Source organism: Trichomycterus rosablanca, chromosome 22 (genome assembly GCF_030014385.1).
Source record: "Trichomycterus rosablanca isolate fTriRos1 chromosome 22, fTriRos1.hap1, whole genome shotgun sequence".
NCBI lineage: Eukaryota > Metazoa > Chordata > Actinopteri > Siluriformes > Trichomycteridae > Trichomycterus > Trichomycterus rosablanca.
The window spans coordinates 5,928,299-5,950,716 of NC_086009.1; the positions used below are offsets into that span (position 1 = coordinate 5,928,299).

General features: G+C 36.6%; 1 protein-coding gene and 1 long non-coding RNA gene across 4 annotated transcripts; one reads left to right on the forward strand and one right to left on the reverse strand.

Annotated features, from left to right (window-relative positions):
• The first annotated feature begins 875 nt into the window (after positions 1 to 875).
• Positions 876 to 22,416, forward strand: recql5 (RecQ helicase-like 5). 3 transcript variants are annotated; one of them, XR_010007334.1, is made up of 21 exons: positions 876 to 986; positions 1,242 to 1,363; positions 2,830 to 3,345; positions 4,262 to 4,358; positions 4,459 to 4,570; positions 4,684 to 4,846; positions 5,491 to 5,573; positions 13,646 to 13,867; positions 13,992 to 14,088; positions 15,190 to 15,226; positions 16,728 to 16,786; positions 17,360 to 17,427; positions 17,574 to 17,664; positions 18,021 to 18,212; positions 18,342 to 18,931; positions 19,014 to 19,053; positions 19,224 to 19,448; positions 19,553 to 19,625; positions 20,879 to 21,369; positions 22,057 to 22,233; positions 22,380 to 22,416. XR_010007334.1 is itself a non-coding variant. In XM_062984926.1 (19 exons), exons 1-19 carry the CDS (start codon positions 893 to 895, stop codon positions 21,004 to 21,006), a joined length of 3,009 nt encoding a protein of 1,002 aa, XP_062840996.1. In that variant the 5' UTR covers positions 876 to 892; the 3' UTR covers positions 21,007 to 21,734. The 3 variants fall into 3 exon arrangements, 1 of the variants encoding a protein (XP_062840996.1); XR_010007335.1 differs by having other exon boundaries at positions 22,383 to 22,416; XM_062984926.1 differs by lacking the exons at positions 22,057 to 22,233; positions 22,380 to 22,416 and having other exon boundaries at positions 20,879 to 21,734.
• LOC134300225 (uncharacterized) lies at positions 5,734 to 11,686 on the reverse strand. Its single transcript, XR_010007336.1, has 3 exons — positions 11,285 to 11,686; positions 9,223 to 9,405; positions 5,734 to 7,303 (listed from the first exon to the last, which is right to left on the reverse strand). It is a non-coding gene; the product is annotated as an uncharacterized LOC134300225 (long non-coding RNA).
• Positions 22,417 to 22,418: the final 2 nt, after the last annotated feature.

Sequence of the window (22,418 nt, forward strand, 5' to 3'; positions counted from 1 at the left end):
ATGTAACCAAAATGTGTAAAACATGATGTTAAAAAGTTATTACTTTATAAGACTTTGAAAATCTGATTGCTGTTGTGTTCCAAATGACTGATACAGTGGTACCTTGTAACTCAACGTCTCCTAAACTCAAAATCTTTGAAACTCAATGCCTTTTCTCGAGACATTTGTATCCTTAAACTCAATGTGTTTAGTTTGTTTTTTAAAAATGTATTTATTTGATTTCAAGTTAACAATGAACAGTCACTTTGTTCAGCGCTCGGCTTGAGCTGTGCAGTAATACGCCATCAAAGTGCGAGTATGAGACGAAACTGCATTTGTGTGGAATAACCGTCAGATTCACTTTGAAAACATCCACATGTAAATGTGTTTAGCAGGATTGTCTTCACTGTTTAACTTTTAAACTTGTGTTATATTGAGAAATTGTAAAAATCATCTTTTTATTTCAGTGTTTTATATTATATTTGTGTTATTTTTAGTGTATAAGTGTCAAAAACAACCTCATTATTTTACATATGCCTTGAATGTATGCAAGTCCACAGGAATATGTAACGCATTGACAGGTTTCCCATACATCCTTATGGGAAAATGAAACCTTGAAACTCAACGCCTTTTAAACTCAACACCAGTCCCAAAACCAATTGACGTTGAGTTTCAAGGTAACACTGTATTTTTATTCCCCTTTATACTGAGACTTTTAGCGGGTTTTTTTTTTACTTCTCAGCAGAGAATGTACACTCTCAAGGTTAGTGTGTAGTGATGATCACTTCAGAATGGAACACAGCCTTACAGCTTGAAAACAGAGTCGGTACGTGATGTCATTTTCATGCGACTACTTGCCTGTGAGCTGAATGAAGTTGGTGGAGTTGCAGGAGTAGATCAGGAGTGAGGAGACATGACTGCTGTAGAACGAGCTTTAAAAACCTACTTCGGCTTCGAAAAGTTCCGATCACGGCAACAAGAAGATGTCGTGAAAGCCGTGGTAAAAGGTAAATGTTGTATAAATAAAACTTTAAAGTAAACTGCTTTGTTTTGTCTGTGAGATGAGCTCAGTGTGAGATGTTATAAAACCAGCAGCTTGTTTACATGTCGGTGATTTAACATCACGTCTTTAGATCACATCACGATCATCTGATGATCTGAGCTCTTAGTTTAAACACATTTGCTCTGGTTTGTAAACAGTCTGTCTTTCACTGTGTTTGTTATTGAAGGCTCGGATTTATTCTGATTTGTTTTGACTGTAGGTGACAGGGATGTGTTTGTGTGCATGCCAACCGGAGCAGGAAAGTCTCTGTGCTACCAGCTTCCTGCAGTGCTGTCCTCAGGCATCACACTGGTTATATCTCCTCTGATTGCACTTATACAGGTACATCACTTCTTAATGCCTCATAATACTGCACATAACTAATCCCAGTAATATCTGTTTCCAGCTTTCTGACCATTCATGACAGAAACAGTAGTTACTGGTTACACAAAATTCATCAGTTCACAAGTTTAAAGCCAAACACAGTCATGGACAGTTTTGTATTTCCAATTCACCTCACTTGGACTGTGGGAGGAAACCGGAGTTCCCGGAGGAAACCCACTTAGGCATGGGGAGAACATGCAAACTCCACACAGAAAGAACACAGACCGCTCCACCTGGGGATCGAACCCATGACCTTCTTGCTGTGAGATGACAGTGCTACCCAGTGAGCCACCGTACCACCCTGGTGAATCAATGTGATTGTGGAAAAAGTACATGATGCACCTTTTAAATAACCATACACTATTTTTTTTTTTTTTACAATAATACATGTTACTAAGAATACTAAAGAATAATGTCTGATCATCAGTTATAGGAAGACGGCAACCCTAGGCATGAGAAAAACTCTCTTAATTATCTCTTAATTAATGTAGTGGTCTGGTGCTGACTTGAACCCCTTTAGGAAGCTGATGCAGGACCCAAAATGAGCTATTCATACTTAAGCACCATCCAGTGAATTGAAGTAGTTTTGCAAATAAAAGTGGGACAAAAGTCCTTCCCTGCAATGTAAAAGACTGAGTTATTGGAAGTGTTTGTATGCAGTTGTTGCTGATAAAGTTGGCACAGCTAGTTATTCAGTTCTGGGGGCAATTACTATGTAACATACGTAGTTCCAACTGGTGTTGAATAATTTTCTTTGATAGCTTTGGTAATATGATAAATTTGGTTCAAAGATCTAAAACTGTGACATACATTATGTATAATGTAAAATACATATTAGGATGATAATTACACATTGTACACATTTTTTACCTAATTTTCCTGAAAATGTTAACTCACTAGGTATAGTCAGGCTAATAAACTGGCATCTAAAAATACTCTAATCTTCTTTCATTCACTTTTTGTTAACTTTATTGTCTTTAAACATTCATAGAATAGTTTGTATTATATTATTTATTAACAAAGGTACATGAAAAGGTATTTGAAAGACAACTGACCTAAATTTGGTGTCCATAAAACCATTGTTAAACAATTTTATTTGGCAACAGTAAATCCGGGCATTGAATTCCAACTTTGTGGCAATGTTGTCTTGTTTCAGCTGTTTGTGCCCCTGTGCACAAAGTAAGGTCTTGAGAGCCTACACAGAGCCCAGAGCTCATTCTGAAATTTCAACAAGCATTCTTCAAAGTCTAGTTAAAAACCTTCCCAAAAGAATAGATGCTATTATAATCTGGTTTTAGAATAGGTGTCTACATACATTGGACATATAACTACATTTGGCCATGCATTAGTATATGGTGCATTGCAGCTTAATTTCTAATTTATTAGTCTTGTTAAAGTGTCCTGTTTCTTTCTCTCTCTTTTAGAATCAGATAGATCACCTTAAGGCACTAAACATTCCAGCATGCTCAATAAACTCCAAGCTTCCTTCTGCTGAGAGGCGACAGATCCTGGACGACTTGGCCAGTGAACAACCTCATCTCAAACTGCTCTACATCACTCCTGAGATGGTGGCTTCACCCTCTTTTCAGCCATGCCTGAGCTCTCTTTGTTCCCGTGGCTTGCTAGCTTGTTTAGCAGTTGATGAAGCCCACTGTGTTTCCCAGTGGGGTCATGATTTCAGACCCGACTACCTAAAGCTAGGTGAACTGCGCTCTCGTCTTGCCGGGGTGCCCTGTGTGGCACTGACGGCGACAGCACCCAAGAAGGTGCAAGAGGACATTTCACGATCACTGAAGCTCAGGTCACTGCTGACGTTTTCCACACCAGTGTTTAGGAAAAATTTGAAGTATGATGTGATATTTCGAGATCTGTTGCCTGAGCCTTATGTTCATCTACATGCATTCGCTAAAGAAGCTCTCGGAGGAAGCACAGCTGAAAAGGTTTGTCTGCTTTTTAAAAATGTTTATTATGTGGTATCAAAGACTACACAACAGTGCATATTAATCACAACACAAATTAACTTGTAAAACACAATGTTTTTAGATTGGTTATTCATAAGAATCTGCCTCATCTGTCAAGCTGGTCTGAATGAAAAACACAACCACAGAAAACATTTACACATTTAAATTGATCAAATTCAGCTCTCTGACTGACTGCAACTAGCTCAATTTTATAAATTCATTATTTATTATTTATTACTGATAATTACACTGGAATTGTCAGTTCTTCCACCAATTTAGATGAACAGCTTCTCATTTTAGTGCACACTACTGTGTTCACGCTGCACCTGGATGATCTTGAGCACATTTAGTTTTGCATCTTTGCTCTTATTTTGGGTCAGAGAGTTTCTATTTCAGTTTAGGCTAAATTGCACATAATAAAGACAGACTTGCATGATCTAAAATGCATTATTCTTTGTAAACGCTGAATGACATTACTCTTTCTCTCTAGATTTGACTACATAGCATTACGTGTCATTAATGAATAACTTATTACTATCAATCCTGTCATAATCCAGTTTGGCTGGATTTAACATCAGTGGTGTGGCTTCACCCAAACAGAACCTGAAAAACAGACAGTAGATTCCAAAACTGAATATCAGGCAACTTTGGCATTTACACATGACTTAAATAGAACTGCAATAAACACAATTGAAACTAACATGTAATGTAGGATAAAAAGAACGGGAGCAGTGGCCTCAAAAGTGTGCCCTTGCAGTGGTTCCAACACTTATAATAATAATATAGTATAATAACACTTGTATAATTAGTTTATAAATGTTTTATTGTGTGTGTGTGTGTGTGTGTGTGTGTGTGTGTGTGTGTGTGTGTGTGTGTGTGTGTGTGTGTGTTAAAGGGTTGTGGGATTGTGTACTGTCGTACAAGGGAGAGCTGTGAGGATGTTGCTCACAGACTGACTAAGCTTGGTATAACAGCTAAACCCTACCATGCAGGTAACTCAGAAGACTTGTATTTCATACAGCATTACTGGTTTTACTAAATTAACAGTAGGTGTTTAATGTTAAACAATACAAATTGCTTGAAAAAATACAGGCCTGAAGACAGATGACCGCACTGGGGCACAGGCTGATTGGATGGAAGGAAGGGTACCTGTTATCGTGGCCACTATTAGCTTTGGCATGGGTGTTGACAAGGCCAATGTTAGGTAAGTAATTCTTCATTTTTTTCAGAATTCTAAATACATGTAATGTATTTTTTATTTGTGGCTGTTCTAACAAGCTCACAGATTCATGCTAATGTGATATTTATCTCTTACAGGTTTGTTGCTCATTGGAACTTGGCTAAGTCCTTGGCCAGTTACTATCAGGAATCTGGTCGTGCTGGCCGTGATGGTCTTCCATCTTCATGCCGCATATACTACTCTCCCAGAGACCGAGACCAGATGAATTTTCTTATCCGCAAAGAGATTGGCCGCAAACAGGTGCGCCTTTCTAAATTCTTTAGGTGAAGATTATATTAAACAGTGACTGGTATGGAAAGAGAAAATTATAAAATTATAAAAGACAATAAAATTAAAGTCAACACATTAAACACAGTTTCTTCCTAATTGTAAAATTTATGAGACCCTTAATTTTTTACCACGGGTGCTAATTCTAAAGCGTACTGTATATCCAGTGAAAACAAAAACAATGCAGTGCAGTTAACCACATCACAGCTAGGTGCCAGTCTTTCTTAGGGTGTATACATGTGCAAGTGCTTTGTCCAATACAAGATATCTATAGAGCTGGTGTTAACCAGCAGTGCTTATTGATTGTTGTAATGGTCTGTTACTTTGATCGTATGCAAGCTTTCAGGCTATTTTTGTTCTTTTTTTATTATTAAAAGGTTTGTATTAATGCACATAGTTTTAGTCCAACAAGCGTATGGTGAGGTGCCCACATACTTTATGCCATATAATGTACAGAAAAAAACTCAATAGATTGGACTGAATTTGCACTTCTGATCTGAAATAGTACCAGAGTAACATAAATTAAAATTCAAGATGTCAGGATTTCTATAGAAAACTTCAGATTTGAATCATCCTGATTTGCAATAACAATGTATGTGTGTACATCTTAATTTTAGAAGAAGAGAGGTTCAGAAAAGGAACAGGACAAAGCAGCTATCTTGGACTTTGAGGCCATGGTTGCCTTCTGTGTACAAGAGGGGTAAGATTTCATACAACCTATACTCTTCTAGCTTAACAATTAATAGTACTGCATTTATTGAGTGTAATATGACTTTTCATTGGATTTACATAAAGGCTTAGACATTAGAAGCTATATAGCTAAAGTTTTACTATAAATGTAAAATTAATTAAAAGCAAAATGTAATTAAATATATTTTATTAGTCATAAGGTTGCTGTGTCTTATATGCAGTTCCATTAAGCATATTATTTATTTCAGCATGCATCTTAACAATTTAGTAAGTAACGGTAAGTTACCATTTCAGAAAAGGGCAACTTAAGTGCAAAGATACATCAACAAAGACTTACATAAATTATACGTGTCCAGTCTACACAATTTGTGGCTTGCTTTTCATTGTAGTTTATTCAAAATTAAATGAACATGTATGTACGTAGTTTACTCCATCAAGGCTACCAGCTTTTTCCTGAGCAGCGCTCTTGACATGAAATTCTTTACTCACCTGTATGTACTTGCTTTTAAGTGGCCAGTGATGGTTAGATTTCTGGTCTGTTGTGTGAAAAGTTCCTGGATAAAATCTATACACTGCCAGAATGGCCTGTTGGTTCTTTGAGCCCAGCTACCTACCCACTCTAAAGAAGTAATGTGGTTGATCATATAATCGTTTTGTTTAAATAGTTTAAATACATGTAGCCACTGTAAAATACAAGAAATACAGAATGAGAGAAAAATAATAGAATATGAATTTGAGAATGAATTTATATAATTACTGTTGTTTGCGTTATTTAATGTTTCCTGTGCATTTTATCCACTTGGGATTTTTTTATACCTTCCTTTCCAAAAATGTATTTATTAGTATAAACTAATAAACAAATTGATAGTATGACTAACTTTAGTAGTAAATTGCAGCATTGTGATTAATTATTTCCCTATATCTCTAAGCAAACTGTTTAATTGTTTCTCTCTTTTTTGAGTTACAAATTTGAGATTTTTTTTTCCTTTTGAAACATAATAGTTGGGATAATGAATTGAATTCCTCCTCAGTACCATTTACAGATAATCAGCATCAATCCCACCTTCATACTTTTATAGTCTTCTTGAGATAATGGATACTTCTTCAAACGTGACGAGCTGCATTACATTATTGACAACAAATTCAAATTTTTTTTTAAATCTGTTTGTTTGTCTCAATGCTTGTGTGCAAATGTCTTTTTTTTTTTTACTTGTCCATTTTTACAAGACTACAACTCTTAAAGTGACTTTACTCATACCTTCCTTCATCAATTTGAGAGCATGTTGTACAAGCTAGCTTGGTACAGCTATCCAGAGATGATTACTTACAGTTCCGTAGTTCTTTCACCTAGATTCATTTTACTGATACAGATGTTCTGGGTGTTTGACAGGACTTTGTATTTTTCCATTTAAGTGTTGCTTAACTATTTTTAAGCATCACTTAAAAATCTCTCTGAGATCCCTCAGCTTTAACATAAATGTCACTGTTATTTTTATACTGAAACCACTCATAGTTTTTCTATAACAGTAGTTCTATAAATATCCATTAGTTCTCTGCCTCGACACACATTCCTTGACTTTCCACATCTTTGGAAGCTCTCCACGCTTTAAGGCAGTGCAGCGTAGTTGGTTGATGGTGCGATGATTGCTGATTAGAGAACAGAATTCCTGTTTTTTGGACTTTGTCCACAGCTGCAGCAGCAGTGTGCACAGGCAAACACCACCAGAAACAGGAATGTCACTGAAAAAAAGAAAACAACCTGAGTTATTCTTTTAATCTCTGAGGTGTTTTGTCTTTTTAAATTGGTTTTGTGAAGCCAGACATGGTCTTTCAAAGAGAATTCACCTTTAAAGAAAAGGCTGTGTGAGACAACTGAGTACTCTTTCTGTTATCGGCTTGTCTGTGTTGCCCCATTTTTAATTAAATTGTTTTGTAGCAGGTTCAACTGTTTGGTAAAGTGCAGCTGACCCTCGTAACCTTGGGAAATTAGACAATTTGCCAGGAGGGATGGGTTAATATTGAACCACAATGCTGCTAAAGCTATCAATTTCTTAGTCAACTTTGATATTATATTAAAGATACATTAAAAGTGGCTAAATACTTGTTTCCATTTAGGACCAAGTAATTCCTTTTTAACCAACAGTTATAATTTAATTAATTACATTTGTAAATAAAATTAATGGCAATTATAGTTTATTGAATTATATTTCTTAATGAAACAGTAAATTATTAATATAAACACACCTGAAACAAATTGCAAACAGATAGTTTTATAGCACTAATACCTAAAGGAAGGTTTTTTCTGGATGACTTAGAGGACCAAATTTCTTGCTCATGGTCACTTGTCTACTTGACAAGTATGTAAAAACAATACTAGCAGACACACAATCTACTTGTTCTTGTCAGCCATACTAGTGGTTAGCCTATCACTGACTAGAATTTGCATTAAAGCTAAGTCATGTGGTATTTTTTTTTTTTTTTTTTTTTTTTTTTTTTTTTTTTTTTTTAACTAAAGGCTGCAAATCATTGTGTTTTTCATTTTCCATTACATGAGAACTGAAGAATTCAAATGAATTTGGACAGTCTGCTCTCTGACACTATGTGAGAAATGACGGGCACTGTAGGATCCTGTCATTTCTCTCCCACACTTATTTAGAACTGAGTGGAAAGTGTTTGTGTTGCTACTGCGATTGCTTTCAGACCTTACCAGGAATTATGTAGCTGTTATTTTAACTCCTGAAATCTATTGACAGCTGTTTATGTTGGTCTTATTTAATTTGTTCATCTGATAACCTTGTGGATAAATTTAGTAAAATTACATTTAAAAGAAGGTTTTTTATGAGGCTAGCAGCAGCTTACTATATAATACTGGTAAAGTGCTGTAAACCATGTCAACATCTGTGTGGTTTCACCACTTCCTGTTTTAGGTATCTAATGACATTTTAATATTTTTTGTTTCCTAGACATTCAAATAGCTACTTACTAACAGCATTTTATTGTTTTGCCAAGAAAGATTAAAAACACTCTATGGGCATAACATTATGCAGGACTGTGACAAAGTTTGATGTGAACCATTAATGTTCACATCAAACATCATGGATTAAATTCTTTTGTTGTTAAAGCTGGCTTTAGAAAAACTGTGAACATTCTTTTTGTTTATCATTGTGATGATTAAAACTACACCAAAGGTCGCACTGAAAGGTGTTGATTTTTAGGCAGCTGCTACTTTTATTTGTAGCAGTCTCTAAACCCATGGTGATGTAAAGCTTGTTTGACTGTGGGCAGTCACACTTAAAATTTAGCAGCTTTTGTTTTTGTTTTTCTGACCTTGATATTTCAACCTTTGTTCCTTTTGGTTTTGAATGGGTGCAGTTTAACTAGCCCTGCTGCTATAGGCATACATACATCACTCACTATAAATTATAATCAGTACCAAAGAATTGGGAGGTCATGACACAAAGTTATATAACATTTTAGAATTTTGTACACCTCCTGCTCTAGCGAAGACCCAGAGTAGGTGTAAATCAGAGTCTTCTAAATTTGCAGATGAGTCTGTAAGTCTATAAGTCATCTACCTTCTCAAAGACATGAATTTCCTATTGACACAAACACTTTAAAATACATGAGGCAATGAATAAATATATTAAAATGTGGCTTACAAATAAACAGGAGAAGAATGAGAAAGCCTCCTACATCGACTGGGTTTGCTTCAGGGAGATTCTGCAGCTTTGTCCAGATCTTATTAAGGATGGCAAGGGTTTCCTGTTTGGCATCCATTCCGTTATCAACTAAAAGTCAGTGTTATGTAAGTGCAGTTCTTTTGTTTCTAATGTGGGTTCGCCCTGAAAACAGAATGGTTACAGTCCAAGTTAACAGACATTCTTCAGTTTGTTTTTTTAACAGTTAATTCCTACAGGAGCTGTTCCCTTTCCTAGCATTTGTAGAGGTTTTTGTAGAGGGTTGTCATCAGTTAAAATAACTAAAAGACCCAGGGCACATGACTTTAAAGCCTGAAAACATATGAATGTCCGCAGACATATAGCCAGATGGGAGATAAACTGCAAAAAGACTGTGGAGACCTATTATTAAACATGTTTCTTTTACTATTTAGGCTTGAGTAAAGACTGGGTGTGCTCCACAGTGTTGTATAGCAAATGGAGGGGTTACTATAGTGTGGTCAAAGAAAATTGTTAGAGGTCAGATGCAGCTTTTAATTTCCACAAAAGTGCACAGCTTCCTTTTTAATGTACTATGTTTAGTAAGTAGTCAGTGTGAAGGCACGACTTTTTTTATCTTTTTTGGATGAAGAAAGGTTTTGACTGTACAGAGTTTGTATTAATGTAGTGATTTTATTTAAAGTCAGTTAGACCATTTTCCATTCTTCTTACTTATACAACCAAAGGCTGATAAGGTGCATTACTAAATTCTCTTGTTTTGGCTTTTTGGTCAACAATAAACAGCATGTCTTCTAAAGCAGTATAGCCCAACCTGATGGCATAGCTCAGTCGGTTGAAGAACATACCGACCCTAAAACTCTACAAGAGTGTTCCAAAAGACGTTACCAGTGTATGTTTTTAATTTACTTTAAATGTAGATTTGAAAATTAGTTCAATCTGATCTATTCATGAGGGGAAATTTTATTTAATCACTTATTTTTATCTTTTGACTCTGTAGTTTATACATACAAAGTGTTTGTGTTTATATGTATATATTTTTTTCTTTTGGTCCAGTCAAACTATCACTGTTTATATGGGCACAGAAAAGTCACCAGATATAGTCAACCATAATCAAATTAGAAGACTATGAGAAATGATGATAAAAAGATTTACATTACAGGAATTTCAACAAATAAGTAATTTTAGACAAAGATGATAACATTGCTGTACTGAATACTCCATACTATAATGTATATTCAGAATACTGTGTTTCAAAATATTGGATGAATTAGATTGCCAAATGGTAGTGCCAGTGTCAACAAACTGAAAATCCCATACAGTTAAAGTTCAAAGATTACATATACTTGATAGGGACATGACAGTGTTAAATTTATAATAATTTTTGAAACTGTCTTTTATTTATGACTGAATTATTGGAATACATATGTATTTGTCCAATGATTTGTCAATGTAGAAAGTTATACAATGTCATTTATTTAAGTGGCATAATTCTTTTTAATGAGTGTAACTGACCACAAAGCAGTTACCTCTGTGCCCATATAAGTAAAGATGTTTTAACTGTGCTAATAAAGTACATGAAACAGAGGTTACTTTGTCAAGGTTGGGAACAAAAGCCAGACTGTCACCTGTGAGGAGAGTTATCTGTTTATTCAAATGTAATCTATGAACCACAGTGTGTTAGGAGCTGTTCGAGCACTGGTGACACTGTCCACAGTTAAGCACACTTGACATAGTTGTTGACTTAGAGGCTGCTGAGCAAGAAATAAGCTTCTATTCCTGTTTTTTCCCTATGTGATAAGCAACTTAAGCTGATCTTTAAGGCACCAATTTTGAAACAAAAAATATTAAATTAAAAGTTATAATGTAACTGTTATCTGATTACCACCTTTTATGAACCTTGCCTGAACTACATACAGACATGTATTGTGTTTTGTACTGCTGAGTACTGGAATGTAACATGCATGTATCAGTTAATTGGGTGTGACTGACTAAACAGAACTAGCCTAACAAGCGTGCAGTAACAGAACTTGGTGTTCTGTATTACCTGAAAAATAGCATGTGCTCCTTGTATTTCCCTGCTCCAGTTTTTAAAACATTTGGGAATTCCACCAGTAGCCTGCCAGGCTGTACATCGTCCTCACAATCCTGTACAAGCTGCCTTTTGACAACTATCCAGTCTTGTTTTGCTTTTTTTTAAGCTTTGGCTCCTCTCATTACGATGTTTTTCCCAGTTAAGTGAAGTCAGCTGCACCTCAAAGGAGTCCAGACGCTCTTCTAGGTACTGTCACGCAGCTATTACGGAGCAGTTCAAGATCTGTGTGGGTTGTATCTTTGGTGTGGCTTCCCCAGCTTCATTTTGACTGTTCCAAATACGAATTTTTGGTTGTATGTCTTCTTAAAGTTCTAGCTACAAAAGAAACGACTGTCGTTTCAGCTCTTTCTGTGTTTACCTCACTCTCCCCCACACACCCCCTTTGTCCCAACAGGACTGCCTACTTCTCCTCCCCTCTGATCACCCTGAAAACTCCCCCTCCCACCATCTCTTGAGAATAAAGTATCTTGGCAGTGCAGTTGTGTGGTTTGGTTTGTTTGCCTTGTGTTGCAGCAGTACAATGTGTTCATGTTTTTCTCTTAGGCTGTCTGGTTGTAAAATAGGATTTTCTACATTAAAGAACATTGATTTAAATGCAAACATTGTTTAAGGTAGTTTCTACTGCTTTCTGGCAACTGGTTTCACCTGTAGCACACACACTTCTAATTCCCAGTTTCCTGCCTCTGCAACTCCTCCACCCTGCAGGTCTTTTTTTATAAAGGCTCTTTTAGTTACTGACTTTCCTAACACTTCAGTTTTTACTACTGCATCATAAATAAAAGAATTTAGTTAATATGCTGTTGGATTTGGTTGTTTATTCATGCCATTCTTGAAGTAACGTCAGAGATGTGGCACACAAAAGGCTCTTTGTGTGATATCAGTTGGGTTTACTGTACACATGTTGTTTCAATTGAGGATTTGGGCTTTACAGTCCTCCTACATGCTATTTCAGACACTGGTGTAACCTGAACCTTTTAGTGTGTGCTGTGGAACAGAGCATGCTTCTGTACAGTCGTTGGTTGAAGTTGCCATTTGTTAATACATGTTTATTAAGAGTGGACCTTAAGTTTTGTTCATTTGTTTGTTAGGGTTACAGTTCAGTATTCAGTCAGTTATGGACTAGAATATGTTTTTAAATCTCAAAATAATTTTTAATTCTTTTTTTCAATAAATAGTTTTTTTTTTAAACACCTTTAGATGATTTGAATATTTATTAATATGCAAACTGGAAGTTCCCTGTTACTTTGCTTTTATCCTATATATGTTATTATTTTAAATTAAATGCTTCTTAAATTGTTTGATAATTTAAGGCACATAGTTCTTTAAGATGTCCTTGTATTCTGTGATATGAAGTTTTTTTATTTGAACTGAGATGCCTATCCCAGCCCAACCCTACACAAAATGGCCCTAGACCAGATTTTACACTAAAATTACACTACTGGAATTGGCCAAAGCCACATTCAGCTTTCAGACCTTCCAACTTTGCCAGTGTAAAGCTCCAGAGTCCAGTTATGGTGTGCTTTATTCCACTTCAGCTAACATTTGGCATTGCACATTCAAACCTCATTTCCAGAAATGCTGGGGATCTTTATTGAACTGAAAGTACAAATAAAACATTTCAGCCCGTGTTTCAGCTTGCTGCTAGTTAGCCCCTGACAAACACTGCTTGTGCTGACGTTTCGTCCAGATGACCTTTGGAACTCAGTAGGTGTTGTAAGGGCCAGCTACTTTTATGCACTATTCTCCTGGTCTACTCCTTCCTGGCTGAACTTGTCTTCGTTTTTGACATTTCAACCTTACAATAACAGTAATTAAAAGAAAAAAAAACAATCAGGGCAGCAATTTGATAAACTGGCTAGCTGGAATGATGACATATTATGGTGCCATTATGTTGACTGTTGAATGGCACTTAACAGTGGTTGTGACTGGAATAGCTGAATCCACCAGGTTGTCTAAAATTGGAAAAAGATGGAATTTTTAAACTTGCATATTAAAAATAAATAAATACATGGAGAAACAACAAATAACAAATTGCTTTTAGAGTGGAGTACTGCATAATACATCCTAGCAATTTACATTATACCATGCTGTCCAGCATCTATTAAAATACATATCAGGATCACCTTACAGAATATCTGCCAAGGTCCATTAAAGCTGTTCTGAGGCCTTGCCATGTCTGTGATTTGACACGTCTGTACCTGTTATTTTATGTAAATCTTTGAAGGCTTCTTTGTATTTATATTTCACACACACATAGCATTTTTGCACAGTATTTATCAACCATTTAAATAATTCGCTCCTTTCTTCCTCCAGATGCAGACACGCCACTATATCCAAGTTCTTTGGGGATAAGCTGCCTGACTGCGACAAAGCATGTGACTACTGCCGCAACCCTAAACTGGTCCGGGCTCAACTGGAGAGGGCTGCTACTGTCAGCACTAAGGTTGGGCCGGCACAGAGCTCTGAGCCCAAAGGGCCGTTTGGTTTTAACCCTGATCTCTATGCTGGGGGAAAGAAAGGCTATGGTTTTGAGAGGTACATTGACCTGCTGCTAACTGATTTAGTGATAAAATGAAGGCAAACTGTTTTCATGCCATGTCTTACTGTTTTAATGAAGGGTATGTCATGGTGATAATTAGCAGTTTGTGTGTGTGTTCAGGTATGATGAGGAGTGGGAGGGCACTGCTGAGGATGACTCTGATAAGCGAAAAAAAGAATTTGGTGATCTTTTTAAGAAGCAGATGAAACTACGCAGGGTGAATTTGGTCGCACACTCACACAAACTTACTTGCACTGACAGAAAACAGTAATACTGTGGCACACATTGGGACTTTTCTAAAATGTAGATCTGGATTCAGAATAAGATATGTAGAAAATAAATCCTAACAAATATGAGTAGGCCTGCTCTAAAGCTGTGTGTTTACAGTAAGGTTTTTGTCTCATTGATTAAGTTCCAAGCTTAAACTTGATAGCTCTATGGATAGTCTTCAAGCAGTAGTATATGGGGAGCTATTCCAATACCATAGGCATTAATATGGAGCCCTCTCACCCTTGCCACCCTTTGTGGCCATAACAGCTTTCACACTTCTGAAAAGGCTTCCAACAACACGTCATCAGTTAAAAGGTCATTTAACTATACCATTATTATTTTATTATTTTTCTTTGCAAAAAGGATGGATGTTTTGCATTATGTGCAGATATAAAGGCATTAAGACACCTGCTACATGTCCTGTTCTCTAAGTAGCATGTTTAGTAATGGACTGTTAGCTGCTGCTGACCTTGTTTTACATGTATGTTTAGAATGCCAAACTAGTTCAACTGTTAATTAACGGCAGAAATTTACATCCTAAAGTCGAGTGTCGGAGGTTTTAAGCAATACTTCAATTTTGTGTTTATATGATGTAAAATACTACCATAGATACACATTTAATAATGATAAAACAATGAAAATATTTATTTTGAACTAATTAGTAGATCCTATGACTTTTAAATCTTAAATGTAGTCTAAAAAATGGCAAACTGACTCAGTGTCTGTTGCTCTTCCTGTCATGTTTTTTTTCTCCTTTACAATTATTTCTCCCACATACACATCTGTTGCCCAGCTGTTAGCCATAGAGGTGTGGAAATCAGAAAGCGCAACATTTCCTGTTTAGTAAAGGAAGTGACTATTTCAAGCTGTTTAAAAAAGCCCAGCTAAAACGCATGCACTCAGTAATTAAGAGTGATCTCCAAATGCTTTTGGCCATTCAGTGTATGTGCTTAAATGCAATGCTAATTTAAGAAATGAAGGCAGAGGTGAAATCCTGCAGCATTACTTATGCAGAGTATTTGATATTCTCTCCTGTTTATGCTTGCAGGCATCAGATGACCCGAAAGAAACAATTGTTATACCGGGTAAGTGTTGACACTGTAGTTGTATTAGGATTATGAAAATAAATTTAAGGAAGCAAGCTGAAAATCTCTAATAAAAAAATATATATATATCAGATATGAAGGCTGATGTTAAAATTGACAATCTCGATCACCACATCACCAATCCACCAGGTGCTGGCACAGAGAAGGATCTTGATGCCCATCTTGTGCCTAGTGTTGAACACTTTTATGTATGGTCTGCACATTTTGACGTGTACCAGTGTAGCCGATGAAGAAAACACTGCATCCGTTTTAAGATGCAGTGGATAGAATTTAGCTCTTACAATGTGAGCTACAAAAACATTTAACAAAATTGTTAACCTTTTCACCCTTCAACTCTGGCTGTGTTTGCATTTCATGAAAGTGTGGAGCTTGGGTGTGTGCTTAGACAATTAAAGTCAGATAGTTTGCATAACCTTGTCATGGCAACTGTTCTTTTTCTGTGACTAAAATTGGCAGAAAAAAAACCCTGGTAAAACCTTCATGGTTTCTGTTTCACACACACTTCAGAATGTGGTGATGTATTCTACACAGCCTATTAGCACGGCCCCTGGCCTGGTGTCCCAACCTGTTGCCTAGCTGTTTTTTAAGTGCTCGAAGTACCAGAGATTTGCATCATAAACATCCCGACATGGTGCAATAAATGACACTTTAAACCACCTACAAATTGAAACTGAACATGAGTACTGGGTTTAATCTGCTTGTAGATTATATTACATATTATTGTTAAATAAAGTGCTAGTGAGAAACAATACATGCTAGATTGCTTACTCATTACTGCACACTTACCTACATTAATCCCAATGTAGCACTGAGGGTTCTATCCATAAGGTCCACAGAGAACAGTCAGTCCAGTTATCCATTGTTTTCTTTGTATCTGGCTGCCTCACTAGTATGGCACACCTTGCCATACTACTGACTCACTAATCCACACTAATCTCAAAAATGTGTGGTGTGTCTATAAAAATTTGTGTTGATTTTAATGAAGAGAGCACGTGAGGTCAGACATTAATGTTAGTTAAAAAGGTTTTTGTCATGATGTGTATTGGAGTGTCTACATGGGTGTGCCCCAATTGTTGCCCTATAGTGAATTTTTTTTTTTTTCTTCATACACCTAGCAATGGGTGTTGCTGAAAAGCTTAAACTGAATTAGAAAGCATTTTTTTCTGGCCATATGCTGTGTTAGTAATATTCTTTTGTAAGGGACAATAAAAATAGCACAATTTTGTCTAGGAATCGTAGTCAGTAATGTTGCAATTGTAATATAACAGTTTTGTATCTTTAACACTATCAAAAACTTTTTTTTTTTACTTGCGTTTCTTTAGTGAACGAACAGTTGATACCACAAACGGGATAGGCTGTGAATATTTATTGTGTGACAAATGTGCAATGTGAGGGAAATCCAGCCCTGGCCACCAGCACTTCTTTTTTGTACAACACTGCATTTTGGCCAAGCACACTTTAATTGGTGTTGTTTTCTTAGATGCTGATTGTCTATTAAAGGAAGCCTGTAGCCTGAAAATCCCCCGGCTCACAGTGAAGGTAATGCCTCTATACCAGCTGTCTCACCCCAGCTTTCACTCAACACATTAACACTAGTATATAGTAGCCACAGTTTAGGTTTAATATACTGTGGTGTCCAGTTCTGGTTTTAGCTCACTGTGCTATTGACTGAGTAAAGCAGCTGCTGTGCTGGAGTTTGTTCTGACTTGCTAGAATTTCTCTAAAATTAGTGGCAGCAGGAAACGTGAGCATGTGAATATAAACCTGCATGAAATGGCAGAGCTTAATGCAGTTAGTAAACATGTATTTTTTTTTTCATTTTAATGAATAATATGGATTTTTATTGTATAAGATTATAGTATGTTTTAATCAATGTGTGCTCACTGAATAGTGACGAGGGGACTGTACTGTAAGACTTGTAGTAAAGACTTGGTAAAGTACTGCCTCCTTGTGGCAAATCCTGTGTATTACAAGTAACAATAACAATCGTTCCACCAGTTTGTATCAGTGTATGTATCTCTGTTATACATGTGTAAGCATTTTGATCGTGAACATGATAAAAAGTGCACATGTACATACTATAACTGTTTGCTTTCTTTTTTTGTCTGCCAGGCAAGAGAGCACTGCCTGAATCTTATTCAGGCCTCCCTGACCAATCACGGAGGTTCAACAGATCACAGGTACTGTATAACGTTACATCATTAATGACAGCCCACATGACCTGCAGCTATGCATCTAGCATGTTATGACATCACATTTTAAATACAATTGGTGTCAAAAGTTTGCATACCAGCTATACTCTTGTCCTGTGTGTTTATTTCTATAGCTCTGCACTTTCTTTGGCTGTAGAAATTGAGCATAGTGTGTTCAGATCCTGCAAGTCAGCGAACCTGTACAAGGCTGCAGTTCTCAAGAAAGTGAGTATGGTTCATCAAGTGTGTGAATGTGTTCCTTCAGCCCTGGTATTCAGACTTGTCCAGACGGGGCCTGGGTTTTGACATTACCCAGACACAAGCTGTAACTGACTCCACATCTTCAATAATTCAGTCTTAGTGCTCAATTAGCTGATAAACTGATGGTAAAGCTCATGTCTGAATCATTATGGACTAGGTTAAGTACTATGTACTATCTTATCTTTATTGTAATGCTTGATTACAGCCAGTAAGATTTTTTTTTCAATTTAATAACACAGTTACATTAGAATTAAATAAATTCAAAACACTATTAAGTGGTAATTAAGTCATTTATTATTAAATATTAATTTATTTTTCAGGTTGCTGAGCTGAAGAAAGAAACTGTTGATGCTGTATCGCCTCATGTTGAGAAGGATGAAGAGTCATGCAGCTCCATAGGTCATAAAGAGGAAATAGAAAAGAATATACCTGAGGAGGAAGCAGCCTCCTCCTCCACTTCCTCCTTCCCTGAAGAACAGCAGGGCTTTACATCAGCCTCCCAGATCTATTCGGTAAATCATTTCTATTTATTTTACTCGTCCATTTGCTGTTTTACATAATTTCATTTTATTTATGGAGGACATCAGCATCTAATTTTTTTTCATACTCATAATTGAAGGATTCCATTTTTATCCCTACAGCTAAAGAGAAAGCGGGTGGGTGCAGGATTGCGTGGCTCATCCACCCTCTTCCAGTCGGCATCAGAGTTCCTTAAGACCTCCAAGAATGAGAGCTTTACATCTCAAGAACCTGGCCATACGGAAGATGAGCAGGAAGAAAAGCCTAATAAGAAAAGAAGTAAAACATCATCTGATTCAGCTGTCTCTAAATCCAAAACATCACCCGTGAGTAGCCCCAGCAAGAAATCTAACAAAGCTTTGAGCAAGAAACAGCAGAAACTAGCAGAGGCTGCCAAGGACTCTCACTGTATATCTCACTACTTTGGGAAGAAAATAGTAAACAGCACTCAAAAACAGGAACCTGTTTCAGAACCTGAGGAAGCAGACATGTGCATGGAGACAGCACAGCAAGAGTGTAATGTTCCAGTTGCAACATCTGGTATGGACACAGATGCCGGTAATACTGAGACTAAGGATGAAAGTAGTGTAGATGTAGAAAACAGCATGTCTGTGGAGAATTGTACTCTGAACAAGGATTCCATGGATGTAAGAATCACTCTGGAGGAGACGTGCAGAACCGAGGAGACCAGAACAAATCTGCAGGATGAATGGTCAAGTTATAATCCTCTAGTATTTTAATACGCATTGATATTGATTGTTCTAAAATGTTCATATTCTCTCTTTTCGCTATAGGAAAGAGTCACTATCAGATGCCTTGGTTCATCCAAAAACGGTAATATCCCCTTGTGCCAAGATTCTTCCATTTCTGAAATATTGGGCTGTCTACATGATGTGTACATTTGATTAATCTGTTTATGACCTTAATTCAAGTGTAATACCATTACTATTGTGCATGAAACCACTCACTTGATGGATCAGCTGTCTCTCACTTTTGTCTCCCAGCACTGTGAGGATACAGAGCAGCTTCCTTCTGTCAAATGCAGCCGCCCTCCCAGTGGCAACAAACGGAGGGTAACCTTTGACCCGGTGGTGCAGGAGAGAAAAATGGAGGCGGACAACAGTGAAGCCAATCACTTTCCAGCCCAGCCCGTGACTCTGAAAGATGCAGCTGATATTGTGGTGAAAATCTTAGATCCTTTCTACAAAAAGGGCAGGTTTGCTACTAAGGTAGGTGCATTATTAGATTTGATGCATGTTAAATATGGATAACTTAAATACAGTAAGATATTCAGTAAAATGCTGTGGATGATTGTTTTTTTGTCTATATGTAGGACCTGTTCAAGTCATTTGCACGCTTCCTATCTCATCAGCTTGTAGAAGGAAAAGCAAAAGACAGAGTCAAAGGTAAGACTTTTTATTTCAGTTTTTTGTTCTCTCTTTTGGAGGTTATGGATCATCAGTGCTGGGCGTGTGGGTGGAACAGCTGCAGGCTTTGCAGAGCAACACACAAAAAAATTAAGACTTGGGAGTCTTGGGATTTCGATGATTTCTGTAACTGTCTTTTTGAGAACAAAGAATTAAAACACACGTGACTTTTTTAGGTTCATTCAACTTTGTTACATGGCCTCCTAATTTTTTGTTAGTAGTTAAAATTACCAATAGCTATGACTTTTCTGTGCCCATATTAATAGGGCTATTTGTTCCCCATTAATCACTTATCAATGCGCTCTTATTGCAAGTCCCAAACCCAGATAGAAAAGGGGGGAGATTACTTCATAATACTGGAATAGCGCTCCAACTCAATAGGGGTTGTGTCAGGAAGAAGGAAATTTGGCCGGATGGTAAGGGAACAGTTCTGCCATAAATTAGAGGTTACTGAAACTTGAGTGTCTGTTGTTGAGTAGGCACGCTTTACGAAACCAAGGGCTCAGAAGCTGGCCTGCAAAAATCAAGCCCTGCTCCAAAATTGACATCTTAAAGGAGCATCTTGAGTGAGCTTTTCCTTTAAATGGTCCAAAGTAAAAGCAGGTGTAACCCATAGCAAAGTAAAGCTCACTTGACTGTGGCCAGTGTCGCCTATGTTGCAGTCGCTTCGAATTCATAGCAATTCAAATGAACAATTAGTTTTTTACTATCACACCTGATGCCTAATAAAGAAGTACCAACTGTACTGCAACCCTGTTCATGATAAAGCACCGACTAAAGAACAATAAATAAATGAAATGTTTAATACTTACACAATGTAACAGTTTGTCTATATATTTTATTATTCAAGTGTAGCTGTAAATAGAAAAAACCCTTTCACTTTGAACTTTATCATTAAATCTTATATGAATTGTTAACATACATATTAATCAGTAAAACAAACAGAAGGAGCCATAAAAATAGAACAGATAAGAAATTTTACTGATGTTTAAACAAAAGTTTATGTAAAGTTTATTTGGTTCTGTACAGATTACTGTTAATACTTCAGATGTTCTAGTCAGAGACTCAGCCTGTGTATTTTTCATATTAATTAATATTTAGATTAATGGAATTGTGTGAAAATGTCATTGCCATTATGTACTGAATTGAGATGAATGTATTGTAAGATAAATGTATAGTTAAACCCCTTGTAAGATTATTTCCTATATATCAAAAGCTTTTTCTTTTCTCAGTGAAAATGGAGGCCAGGCGTTTAATCAAGCGTTTCTTCAGCAACATCCAGCGCTGCGAAAATGAGGCAGACTGGAAAGTCCTACAAGAATCAGCCAAAGCAGCAGATACTGCAGTACAGGACTCATAACGCTTCCTGATTTCCTCTCTCCCTACCTCATATCCTTCTGATGGTAAATCTGCTCCACTCTCAGGGATCATCTCCACATCTCGGAGGCTGCTGCTCTTAGAAGGTCACTGTATTTTCTGCACCTTGTTTGCTCATTTTAGTGCACCTTAATGAAAAATGCTAGAACTTCTTTTTAGTGGACTGGGACAGTTATGCAGCATTTATCCGGTTGTTGAAGAAGAGGCATGTTTAAATCCCAGTGATGTGATCAACTGTGGCATAACTGATCCTGCACTTCCATTGGGATGAATGGCACTTCTGTCTTCTCTGTCAGTCAGGGACAGCAACTGCTCTATGATGCTGCGTAAGCAAAAGTTTGCAAAGGTGAGTCGGCTGCTTTCATGGGTCCCAAAGAAAGCATGTTAGCCCTCACTATCCCAAATGTGTTATACTATACGAAAACACCTACTGGCAGGTAAAAAAATAAGCTTTATGTACACTGACAAAAACACAGAAAGTCTAGTGCCAACAGGGCATCATTTAGTTATTGTAATGTAGCATTAGTTATTTTATTTCTGAAATCTCTTAACATTTTACAGAGAGTAAAATGACAATTATCAAAGTTTTTTTGTTTGTTTTAAGGTAATTTATTTTACTGTTATGTTTGGCAACCCTGCAGACTAGTAATATTTTTTGTTTGTTTTGTGTATTCTGCTTTTTCTGTTGGAACTAATTTTAGCAAATGTGGATGATACCTGATTGCAAATTAAAAATAAATAATGTGCATTCTTTGAAAAAAGAATAAAATAAGATAAAATATATTATCTTCTGAAGCTTCAATGTTTTTGAGGTCATGAATGAACTCTATGGTTTAAAAAATGTAAATTACTTTAAATAAGGCATGCTGTGGAATATAATGGTTATCGCATCATCAGCATTTTCACAATATTGATTAAATGCATTGCTGTTCCTTACTGTATTCATAAATATTATATTAATATTATGTTCATATTATATTAATAAATCAGTCAATCAGCTTCATTTTCATTTCCATGAACTGCTTTATCCTAGCCAGAAAACACTCGGCGCAAGGCAGGAATACCCTGGACCGGGTGCCAATCTATTGCAGTACCTCTGTCATCCCATCATGTCTGTGTAGACACCTGGCCAGTTGATAGCACAGCTAAGATTTGAATCTAGATCTCAGCAATTTTTCAGGGGAAGATTGCAACGTGCACATTGCTTAATGTATGTTTTTATCTAATAAGTAATATTTATTTATGTTTGTTAATCTATCATGTGGATTTAAACGTTAGTGTATTGTTACAGTGGCACTGAGGAACAGGCTAACGTAAACATTTCTTTTCTAAACATGTTCTGGATACGTCACATAGAAGACTAACCACTAAAGTTTAAACAGCAAAGCAGAACTC

Excerpts from the sequence above, each read along its gene's own strand:
- recql5 (XM_062984926.1), top strand. The coding sequence starts at position 893 with ATGACTGCTGTAGAACGAGCTTTAAAAACCTACTTCGGCTTCGAAAAG. Across the intron at positions 1,364-2,829 it reads CTCTGATTGCACTTATACAG|AATCAGATAGATCACCTTAA; the intron begins GTACATCACTTC and ends TCTCTCTTTTAG. Across the intron at positions 17,428-17,573 it reads GGAGGTTCAACAGATCACAG|CTCTGCACTTTCTTTGGCTG; the intron begins GTACTGTATAAC and ends TTATTTCTATAG.